Source organism: Lepidochelys olivacea (assembly GCF_965140295.1).
Source record: "Lepidochelys olivacea isolate rLepOli2 genome assembly, chromosome: 6".
NCBI lineage: Eukaryota > Metazoa > Chordata > Testudines > Cheloniidae > Lepidochelys > Lepidochelys olivacea.
The window spans coordinates 48,050,226-48,062,483 of record NC_140416.1 but is presented as its reverse complement, the minus strand read 5'-3'; the positions used below and the strand labels follow the sequence as shown (position 1 = coordinate 48,062,483).

The 12,258-nt window shown below is 41.3% G+C and overlaps 1 protein-coding gene across 4 annotated transcripts in view; it reads left to right on the top strand.

The window, feature by feature from the left end:
• The window catches only part of SLC1A2 (solute carrier family 1 member 2), a 107,988-nt gene that overhangs the window by 69,344 nt on the left and 26,386 nt on the right, over window positions 1-12,258 (top strand). For all 4 annotated transcript variants that reach the window (XM_084630759.1, XM_084630760.1, XM_084630758.1 and 1 more), the window contains exons 2-6: window positions 281-420; window positions 2,869-3,021; window positions 3,718-3,968; window positions 8,368-8,536; window positions 11,424-11,550. In XM_084630759.1, the coding sequence (XP_084486885.1) occupies window positions 281-420; window positions 2,869-3,021; window positions 3,718-3,968; window positions 8,368-8,536; window positions 11,424-11,550 (840 nt within the window). The remainder of the gene's footprint in view (window positions 1-280; window positions 421-2,868; window positions 3,022-3,717; window positions 3,969-8,367; window positions 8,537-11,423; window positions 11,551-12,258) is intronic.

Sequence of the window (12,258 nt, the reverse complement as noted above, 5' to 3'; positions counted from 1 at the left end):
CTCCCCCTTCCCCACTGAGGATGCCGTAGTACTTTAGCTGTTGTGCATTTGGCCATGTTTGTATGGAACTTCCTTGACAATACCAGACTACCACCTCAGCTGACCTGTTTGTGCCTTTTGGGACTCAAACCCTACAAAGATATGGGACGTTCCAAATCTTGCTATCAGAATCAGAGTTGCCAGACACATGTGACAGTGGTACATTTAAAGTTCAACTGTTTTCTCCCACTTCTGGCACCTGGTACTATAGCTGCTTACCTGGTATTCATTTTTCTTCTAGTGCCAACAATATGCCTAAGCAGGTAGAAGTGCGGATGCATGAAAGCCAACTGAGCCCTATGGAGCCAAGGCCCAAGAATGTATGTCTGCGGTTCTGCCAATCACTCAGAAAAAACCTGCTCTTGTCTCTTACTGTATTTGGTAAGATATACTCTGCTTGTATGCATCCTATGGTTCTTTGTGTACAGACTGTACTTGTGTTCAGCAATGCCTGCAAGTTTGCCAATCTCAGCTGGGCAGCCAAGGAATGAATGGGCAATGGAGACTGAATTTACCCTTTCCCCCAGTAAGCATGGTTCTGTTAGTTCAGGGAAAAGGCACATGGATGGAGTAGCATGGAGGAATCCTGAAGAGCTAATGTCCATGCTGCATGTGTTTTGTGGCTGTAATAGGACTTAAGTGATGTCTTTCACCATCACTAAAAGAGAAAATCTCTATTTTCTTTTCAATCTCTTTGAAAATATAAAAACAAACCCTTTACCTGATCTTTTACACTTTCCTCCACTCAGCCTGGCTGAGACTCAAGCTTTATCTCCTATGTGTCTCTTGACACAGACATTGGGTTCAGTGACCTAGTTTGAAATAGTGCTTTCTGGTTTTAGAACCCTCCAAATAGGGATCAGTTTGACATCTTTTTGTGGGTTATTGGCCCCATGTCCACTACTTTTTTTCAAATGCAGTGAATTCACAGACCCAGTCCATTTTGCTTGAATGACCAACTGCAGCTTTAGTTCAAAAGTAGTGCAACTTTCAACCTTCCCATAGCTGAAATTGTATAGACAAGAAGTTTGGGCTTGGACCAGTACCTCCAAGATGCCTGATTCACTCTCCAAGAGGATCACAATGATAAAATAAGTTTATTTCACATTGAACCAACCTGATATCACCATAGAACCATAAGTTATTCCAACAATAGTTTCAAAGCACAATTCAGATTGTCTTGTGGTGTCTTATTACAATAGAGATTGTACACAGGGCCTGAGATCAGAAAGACAGAGACAGCTGAGATAAAAACATGCAGTAACAGTGCAAAGGGAAATTCAAGTATTTTAAAATGTAAACACTGTATTTAAATTGTAAGCTATTTGGGGCAGGGACTGTTTTGTTCTGTTTACATAGCACCTAGAACAATGGGGTGCTGGTCCCTGACTAGGGCTCCAAGATAGTATTGCAATACAAATAAATAATAGTAAAAACGAATCAAAGGAATTGTTTAGGATGATCTAAGATAGTGAGACTAAGAACAATGGGAGAAATTCAGCAATCAAAGGTTTAGGCTGTATATTGAAAAAAGTTATCTAACAGTGACATGTGCAGGATTACGGAATAGTTTCTGAAGGGGAATAGTGGCAGCCCCATTGCCTTAGTAATTTCAGATTGGAATAGATGCACTGTTTGTATTGCAATCCTGATAGGGGGTAATCTGTTAGGTCTTTTCTGCTCTGTTGTGTGTCTGTGAACTGGATACTAATAGCAATCCATTCAGAGAACTCAACGTTAATATTAAATATATTGGTAACAAAATGTAGAATGTATATTCATCACAAAGTCTTGCTAGTTTTCCCATCAGATCTCTCGCTGAGCTGTGATATTGTTTGCCAATTCTTCTGTAAGAAGAGAGCTCAAAGCAAAATGTATGCTTGGTAAGACAAAGTAATACCACTGGAGTTTTGAAATGGCGCTGTTCTAGTGGTGAAAGCAGAGGAGTGGTATTCAGGACTGATGGGTTCTATTTCTGGCTCTTCTACTGACTGTATTTGGCTTTGACTGCTGGTATAGTCTTGAATAATTCACTTCACCTCTCTGTGCCTCAGTTCAGCCACCTGCACAGTGATTATACTAACTAGACTTACCTTCCTCTCAGGGCATTGTGGCTTAATTAATATTTGCAAATTACTGTGGGATTGTCAGATGAAAGATAACACTGGACAGAATGTAGTAGGATCATTCTGAAACCATTTTTCTTCAAGATTGTTCTTCTGTATGTTGAATAAAGATTCAAGTTTCCACTGTACTCCATGCTGATAAGGCCTCAACTGGAGTATTGAGTCCAGTTCTGGGCACTGTGTTTCAGGAAAGATGTGGACAAATTGGAGAAAGTCCAGAGGAGAGCAACAAAAATGATAAAGTCTAGAAAACCTGACCTATGAGAAAAGATTGAAAAACAAAAAAAGGATTTGTTTAGTCTGGAAAAGAGAAGACTGAGGGGCAACATGGTAACAATTTTCAAGTACATAAAAGATTGTTACAAGGAGGAGGGTGAAAAATTGTTCTAGTTAAACTCTGAGAATAAAACAAGAAGCAATGGGCTTAAATTTCATCAAGGGAGGTTTAGGTTGAACATTAGGAAAAACTTCCTGTCAGGTTAGGTAAGCACTGGAACAAATTGCTTCAGGAGATTCTGGAATCTGTGTCACTGGAGGTTTTTAAGAACAGTTAGATGTACACCTGTCACGAATGGCCTCCTTATTTACGTAGTCCTTCCTTGAGTGCAGGGGACTGGACTAGACCTCCTGAGGTCCCTTCCAGTGCTACACTTCTATGACTCTGATTCCTTTCTCCACCCTTCCTTTTTAATTCTCCTTTCAGGTGTCATAATGGGTGCATTGTGTGGGGGTCTTCTTCGTCTGGCAACTCCTATTGATCCTGACATCATCATGTTAATAGCCTTCCCAGGAGATATCCTTATGAGGATGTTAAAAATGTTGATCCTACCTTTAATTATATCCAGTTTAATCACAGGTGAGATCTATTAGCAATAAATACTTTAAAATGCTAGCTAAAGACATTACATAGTTCATCTTTAGTGAGAAGGGAAGAATAATTATGTGATGCAGTGAGTCTTTTGCAATTAATAATAGCTGATTCATATTTCATGGGTGAAGTCAGTTTCTGGTGTAACTTCATTGATTTCAGTAGTTGATGCTGCTAACCAATTTGTATCCAAATAAGCATGTGATACTCTCTTGAATGTCACCATTTCCCTAATATACTGTCTTACAAATCCCACTTAAGGATGTGGGTATGAATGGTAGCACAGGTTTGGACAGCACGGATTGCTCAAAGCTGTGTCTCATCCTTGAAATGGCCAGCTTCCAGGAAATAAATGGCAAAAGGATATCACTACAAGGTTTGCTTTGCCCTAATGAACATGATTAGTGTTTCTCAATAACACCCCTCAATTAAGGATTCAGTTGAATTCAGTCTTAGCCATTTCTCCACAGGTAGCAGGAGCTTTAAACGCGTGTTGTTCAGATGGGAGAAAAATTGGAAGTTCTTCATGGCACCATCTACATTGTGAAGAATTCCTAAGGGAGAAAAAACATCTCAAGATAGTTACTAAAATGGAAATAACTATAGGCAGAGTCTCCAGATGGTTTGTGATAATTTGATGAATTGTATAATAACTAGTCCCACTGCATATTTCTTTAAACACAGGACTGTCAGGTTTGGATGCTAAAGCTAGTGGCCGACTGGGCACAAGAGCCATGGTCTACTACATGTCTACTACTATCATTGCTGCTGTGCTAGGGGTGATTCTGGTTTTAGCCATTCACCCAGGAAATCCCAAACTCAAGAAGCAGCTGGGAGAAGGAAAGAAAAATGATGAAGTATCCAGTTTGGATGCTTTCTTGGATCTCATCCGGAACCTGTTCCCTGAAAATCTAGTCCAAGCATGCTTCCAGCAGGTAAATATTCCTATTCCTCACAACATTCTTTTTAAATGCGAAGACCTTTTTACATTCCAAGATATGTGTTCAGAGTTCTGTCTTTCACCTCGTGAAAGGCATTAAATTACTGATGGGGAGAATACAGAACTATAGTTTTGGGCAGGTAAATTAGGAAGGGAAATAGTTTATAACTATTTTCTTTTACTATGTCGTAATTTTGTTCCTGATTTCAGTTCTTGAGCACTTTTATTTGAATCAATTCTTTGAAAAAGGTCTTTTCAGTTCACTAGTAAGTAATCTTTTAAAATCACCTCATTCTTCATGTACAATATTTAATGCTCTAGAACAGGGGTCAGCATCCTTTCAGAAGTGGTGTGCCGAGTCTTCATTTATTCACTCTAATTTAAGGTTTCACGTGCCAGTAATGCATTTTAATGTTTTTAGAAGGTCTCTTTGTATAAGTCCATAATATATAACTAAACTATTGTTGTATGTAAAGTAAATAAGGTTTTTAAAATGTTTAAGACGCTTCATATAAAATTAAATTAAAATGCAGAGCCCCCCAGTCTGGTGGCCAGGACCCAGGCAGTGTGAGTGCCACTGAAAATCAGCTGGCGGAGGCATGCCATAGGTGGCCTACCCCTGCTCTAGAAAGATGCTGGGTTCTGGATGGTTGAGTCATGGAACATTTCACCTCTCAGCTGCTGGTTGAATTTGAATTCAGTCCGGGTGCTAAGTGTTGTCCAATGCCCTCTGTGAAATGTATTGGTGGTTTCAGGCCAGTTCCCAGTGATCAGGTGTCCACATCACAAAACCCACTGTCCCATACCGCAAGTTCATTGTCTGTCTGGAGACCAAGATCTATATGGATAATGGAGACAAATGGCTGAACTGCCTATAGAGGGCTCCACAATGTCAGCTGTAAGGCATCTTGTGGGGGCAGTGGCTAGGAAGGGAGGAGATTTATACTGCTGTTGCCTATTCTGGAGTTAAATACTTCAGTCTCTAATCACTTTTCACCAGCATTAAATTAACACAGTGTTGGTAAGAGATAAAAGAAATGCTTACAAAGAACATATGCTTCCCAGTTCCTCTGTCAGCAGCTTTCTTGTGTGTGAGATGCTTTTTCCTAAAGTTAAATTGTTTGGCAATCATGCAGTCTATTTTTGTTGAACCAAACAAGATTTGTTGCCAAACCCATTATTAGATGTTCCTAAATGGTACTACTTGAAATAGAATGTTAACTGGAGCTGTGGCTACAGGTGGGAGGATTGGGCGAGGAGTAAAGTGAGAACACAGACGGGGCAGACTTAAGCTGCCAAAAGGACCCAGAGAGCTTTATTTCTTCCCCATGCTCTCACATAAAAACACAGAGTCCTTGGCGTTTAAAAAGAGCATGTTCAGAATATTCCCAAATCATCATGGAGATAGAAGTCATGTGGCCAAATCGTGGCTGGCTAAAAACCACAATGTTTTGTTTGAAAATTGAGAAGTGTCCTCATAAAATAAGTGGGGTTCTGTTTTTCCCTCTTTGCTCCTACTTGTATCATAGAGAGGAAGAGAATTCAGCCCTTGATCTGTAGGAAATGGATCAAATATCCATAGGTAGGAACAGGGAATGAGTTGGAAAGAGTGAGGGTGAATTAAGCTGCTAATATCCAACACTTTTTTTTCTTGGACTTGTTCAGTCGGCATAGTGTTAATGGCTAGTGTGCACAGTTCATCTTGCCACCTATGACTCAGCTATCACTCTGACCCTTTTTTAACATTGCCCCATATGGGCCCAGTCCAAAGCCTACCAAAGTCAATGGACAGACTCCCAGTGACTTCAAAGGGCTTTGGATGGGGGCCTAAATGAGCTTTTTAGTGTTTCCGTATTTTATCTGAACAAATTCCAAACTAGCCTCCACCAAAGCTTCTGCCATAAAGCCACACCTCTTTTACTATTCAGCTGTAGCCCCTCACATACCAGCTTTTGGAGTTGGCCTCTACCTGTTTTCTCTCTTGGTTACCGGGGACGTTGGGGTCCTTTCCCCTCCTCACCTAGTTTGGGTGGTGTCAAAAGCTGCTTTCCCTTCCTATGGTTATTGGGAATAGCTTAGTGGCCATTCAACATGTCCTGGTGGCCTTGGATGCAAGAAGTCTTTTTGCAGAGCTCCAACCAGGTATTTAAAATGAATTTGTAATGTTAATGGCAGTAGCACTGAATTGTAATGATCCACCAGGGAGAGAGACAGTTTCCCTTGCTGCCAGGTAGATGACAGTAAAGGCTCTCAGGTTGCATGGAAAGTACAGCTTGGTTGTAGAGTTGAATCTGGTTGAGTTTGGGACTTTTGTGAACTTCTTGAATTATTATTTTTTGGGTTTAAAAACAGTTCAATTTGTGAACCTCATTTTCCTGTAATGAAACCCATTATTTCCCTACCCACCCATGCTTAGTTTGTGAGTTTATGTACCTCTAAAAAGCGTTACAACATCTCACTTAAATGTGTGCTCTAGAATGATGACTAACGTCCAGATAAGCATTTTTTACTTTCAAGATGCTTATCTGAACCTGCACCAGTAATTATGGGTCTGATCCTGGGAAGTGCTGGGGACCTTCAGCTTTCATTGACTCCAGTGGGAGTTGTGAGTGCTCAGAATCCCCCTATTTATTTCTGATTTGACATTACATCTATCTCACATAAAAATCACAGGACAATAAAATTACCAAGATAAAAATGAAATCAGATAAAAAATGTCCGCTGGCTTCAGGGTTGCTGAAGAGTGTCTCACACGTTGTCAGTGTACTTTTCTAGCTGAATATTTTTATTTTCTATATTTAGAGGAGGCACATTTTTAAACAGGGGTAAAATAAGATGTTAAGGCTTTGAATCTGGGCATCTATATCCCTAATAATTTAATTTCACCGTAACTTATCCAGCTGTTATGTAGCAATGTTTTTTCTGAGTGCTATCACTAATGAGATCCTACTATCTCTACATATAGAAATAGCAGATGCTTTTCCAGGTTGCCGTGGTAAGATGTTTTGGATTATCCACTGTGGTGCTAGCAACAGGTGTGTGGCAGGTTAGATATTTCTTCTGCAGTCCAGCTCTCAGAGTCATTAATTACCATGCCAGAAGGGTCTCTATGTATACTAGTTTTATTTGAACTCTCCTAGATAGGAACTTTGAACCAATCTAGAAAGGAACCAGCCACATGATGGGTGGAGATGTGTTAGAAATATCAGAACATGTTTTTGAACCAAACTACCATGGTACCTTAGATCGGAGGTACCCCTCTGGGTAAAAGTCTTTGTTGTGTAGCATTGTTGAGGCAGAATTGCTGCTATCACCTGTTCCAAACGTCTGTACGGAATACAGTGCCTGAAGCACTTTTTGATCCTTCTGGATGAAAGGGCCTATATGTAAGATGTTATGTATTGTGACAAAGCTCTGTCCTTGCCTTCATGGGTCCCACATTTCCTGGCGGATTTCGCTAGCCTTAGAGGCTCACTGTGACCCTCCACGTAACCCTTCTTTCTCTAGAGACAAGGGTCACAGTCTACTGAGCCATTTTCATCATAAGCCAGTGAGGGAGGTGAGGAGAAGTTATCCTTCCTTGCACAGTCTCTTGTCTCCCAGTCTCAGTGATTAATCAGGGGGCAAAGGTGGGGGAGGGAGCCCGGGCCCACCCTCTACTCCGGGCTCCAGCCCAGGGACCCTAATAGTATCAGCTACGGTAGCTGACCTTTTAGAAACATGACATGTACAATTCCCTGGGCTACTTCCCTCCCAGCAGCCCTCACTTCCTCAAGCTCCACTTCACCCTTACCTCAGGGCCTCCTTCCTTGTGCCTGATATGGTGTGTATTACTCAGCCTCTCCAACAGCACAACTTCCTCCCACAGCTCCTGACATGCACACCTACCTGACTGACTGGGAGGCTTTGAACTAGTTTCAGGCAGCCCCTGATTGGCTTCAGGTGTCCCAATCAACCTAGCCTTCTCTCTGCCTTCTGGAAAGTTCTTAATTGGCCCCAGGTGTCTTAATTGACCTGGAGAAGCTTCCATTTCACTTATCCTGGTACCAGGGATTTGTTTAGCCTGGAGCTAATAGATCTATCTCCGACTATTTTTCTATAGCCATCTGGCCTTGCCCCGTCACAGTATTAACAATTAAGACGAAGGTGTTTGCCATCCTCATTATGCTGCTGTTTTGGAATAGGATCCCAGGACTTAATTAAACTTGGAAGCATTATAAACTAACTTATTTTTGGAAGAGGGGTTAGAGGTGGTGGGTTGCATAGTCTGATCCTCTAAAAACAGCACTGCCTGGGGTTATTTGGAAAGGGGAGTATTATTTTATTCTCTGATCCCCCATATGTATTAAATCCAGTTGTGATTCCATTCTCATCCCATTTTGTAACTTCTTCAGATCCAAACTGTCACTAAGAAAGTGTTGGTGCCTCCACAAACTGAAGAACCAGCTAACGTCACTGACTCTGTCTTTGCTCTGATGAACGAGACGATGACTGAAGCACCACCAGAAGCCCAGCTGGTCATTAAAAAGGGGCTTGAGTTTAAAGATGGAATGAATGTCTTAGGTAAAGAAACTTGTTTCCTATTTGTTTGACTGTATTTTCCACTGAATGCATCCGATTAAGTGAGCTGTAGCTCACGAAAGCTTATGCTCAAATAAATTGGTTAGTCTCTAAGGTGCCACTAGTACTCCTTTTCTTTTTGTTTCCTATTGAAACTTCTATTGATAACATACCAGCTCTTGCTTTTCAGTGACACTCAGTGAGTAACCGGGTTCGTCTGATCCATTCTGGAGCCCAAATTTGGCCTACGCAGTGCATCACCAAAAGTGGCTACCACTTGCTGACTGTTTGTTGGCCTAAGTGATACAAATCTGATGGTCTCAGTCCTGTTCCTAGTGCCCATGTGCCCACATCACAGATTCAACCACCACAAGTATCACTAATTCTCAACCATATAGAAAGGCTGAGAAATGATCAAGACATTGTTACTATTAATGTGTTAGGCTCTGTGAATACCCAAAATATCCTATGCACGGGGAAAGCTTGAACAGCTGGTCCCCCGGCTTTAACTGTTTCATGGAGACAAAGAATTTCAGTCTGCTGGGCACCCTTTCTTGGGCACTTTGTTCTAAGTTGTAACTTTAGGGACAGCCCTAAACAAGGAGTCTGGGGGGTTGTAAACTGCACAAGTTGAGGAGAATCCCTTGGACATTGACATGAATCTGAGTCATAATTTCCTCCCGGAGTCACAATTCCCTCCCTGCTTCCTCTTTGTTCACGGGAGAGTAACCTTTAAAAGCACTAAATTACAAACCTCCCCCATGCCATCTCAGCTGTACTGGCCAGCAAATAGAGATGGAGTTAAGTTTCTGCTCATTCCCCACCCATCTCTGCCCGCTTACCTCATCTGTGGGAGAGAAAGAGGGGGCAGACATGCACCTATGCACCGAGACACGTGGTCCTATTAGCCACGCCAGGGCTTAAGGAAGGTTCCTGCTCCTGCTTACTCCCCTGTGTATAGTCCAGATAACAACCCAGCCATAAATGTGTGCTGTTTGAACACATATCCACACTTACTATATATGTGTACATATCATTCCAAGCCAGAATGCTACCGGGCTCACTAGACAATAGGGATAATATGAGAGATACATTAGATTTGGTACTAGGTTTTGGAGGAAATTGTATCCTACTGACAATGCATCCGATGAAGTGAGGTGTAGCTCACGAAAGCTTATGCTCTAATAAATTTGTTAGTCTCTAAGGTGCCACAAGTCCTCCTGTTCTTTTTATTAACAACAAGAGGGACCGAAAGGCCAATACATTGCTGAAGCAGAAGAAAATAAATCTACTACCGTTTTATATAGTAATGGTCCAATAACACTAGCTTACATGATACCATTACTACAGTAGTTTGGCCCATGATGACATAATATGTCGGGGGGGTTATAAGAAAAATGAAAATGTAGGGGGATTGGCCTCATAGCTGCATGAGTTAAAGTTGCTGGGCAAATTCGAGCAAACACAAACAAATTTGAGTGCTATGAGTAATGTGACTGCCAGTTTGGCATTAAGTGGACCAAAAAAACCCTACTAACATTTTCTGACCACAGTTGGGATTCCAGGAAATTACTTGGTCAGTGACTATTTAAGAGTTTATCAGCAACACATCCCTCCATGCTCTACAGCACACACAGACATGCATCCTTTATTTCTACTCGTGATACTCAAGTACAACACCCGCATAGTAATGAGTAAGTTTTTTTAGATAGCCAAGTTGGTCATTTCTGACATCTGCAACCACTTTCTTCCTCTGTTTTTGTATCCTAATGGGACTTACTTAGCTTTTTGACAAGGGAAATTCCCAACTGAGCTCACACACTAGGTAAATGCTAAACTCTCATCATGTCTCACAGCTCAATCTCTTGAGGGTTGCTGAGCTTTAGAACTTTTTCTTGATCCCTGCAAATTCCCAGGTAGCAAAGCCTTGCATCAGAGCACACTAATCCTAAACAGCATATATAGATCATCAAATAGTCCCTAGCGTACTCATTCACTCAGTTGATTCTCTGTTTGGTTTTCTAATATCCAAGAGTTTCCTCCATTTTTTTAAAACAGTTACAATTTCCTTTGTTATATTACAATAGGGTCTGCTCCTGCTCCCACTGGATTTAAAGGGAAAACTCCCGATCATTTCATCTGGAGCAGCATTAGTCCCTTAATATGTATATCTATATTTTAAGACAGGGAAAGATAAAACCCCAATTATTCCTTTTGGTTGAACTAGTGACAAAAATTGTGTGTGTTGAGATATGGGGAAGGGATGCTCCCTTTGAACCTCACTGTATTCTGAGGTTGGCCCCTGTACAAGGTAGAACCGCATCAGGGCTGCTCTAAACTTAGGTAAAGCTGGACATGGCCCCTAGAAGGTATTATGGCAGCCAGAGCTAATTGGAGTCTGGCCACACCCCTTTGCCAGGCCTGTGAGGCCTCTGCAGTCTGTATGGCATACTGAAGCCTATGTTATGAGTGTTCCTTTGGTGGACCGGTCAACCAAAGGAACAGACAAGAGCAGTGTAAAGGGGCCATGCAATGGAGACTCAGTACCCCTACTTTCAAACTGAATCAAATCAAATACTGTAAATTAATTAACTATTATTTTATTTGATTAATCTAGGTGCTATATTATGACATAATATAAGAAAAAACAATCTCTATGCCCTGGAATGTATAGGCTAGTAGAAAATGAAGAATACTTCCTGGTTTTCATTGTGGAAGTTTAGCACAAGATCACATTAACAAGAGATAAAGCATTTCAGCTATGAAATACAGTGTAGTTGGTTGAAGGTTGAATTAACAGGGTGACTTTATTCTGACATAGCTGCAGAGACTCAGACCAAAAAACATACGTCCTAACTGGTGGTTCTCTGTGGTGTGATTCCTCCGACAGGCCTGATAGGGTTCTTCATTGCTTTTGGCGTTGCTATGGGGAAGATGGGAGAGCAGGCCAAAATGATGGTGGATTTCTTCAGCATCCTGAATGAGATTGTAATGAAACTAGTGACTATGATCATGTGGTAAGTCAATATCGTAACTTCTAAGATACAAAAAACACACAAGACAAATCCTGCCACAGACTGGACACATTATATTTTATTGGCAATCCATACAACTAAAGATTTCGGCTCACTGGGTTGGCTCTTTAAACCATGACAAAGACGGCACCACTAGAATAACATTGTTTCCTTTTGGGTGTGGGGTGGGGTGATAATTAAGGTGCATTTTGAAACATTTCTGAAGATGACAGGCATGCTGTCATTTTCTGCATACAGGGCTCCAAGACATGCAGGCACCAGCTTAAGACCTTTAGCTCTAGTGTAAAAATATCACATTTATTCTAGTGGTTCACTACAGTAAAAAACAAACATCCCTTCAAAACATAACATTAAGCTTCTCCTGTGAGTCTAGCATAATAATAAACCGTAGGCTCAAAGGTATAATTACAGAGGAGCCAAGAGGCATGCTCTATTTCCAGTGTTCTACAGCAAAATTGGCTTGCCCAAAATATGCATTCCACCAAAATGAGATTCCAATGGTTTGCGTCAATATACGAAAGTCTCCTCCCATAGCCTCTGAGTCCACATGCAAAGTTCTCATTCTATAAAATCAGCAGAATAAGAAGCACTGAACTGAGTTGTCTCGCTAGGAAAGTGTGTGGCCTGCCCATTCAAAACAACTTCCCTTCCACGTCCCAGCAACAGAGTGACTCCAGCCAGTTGGGATGG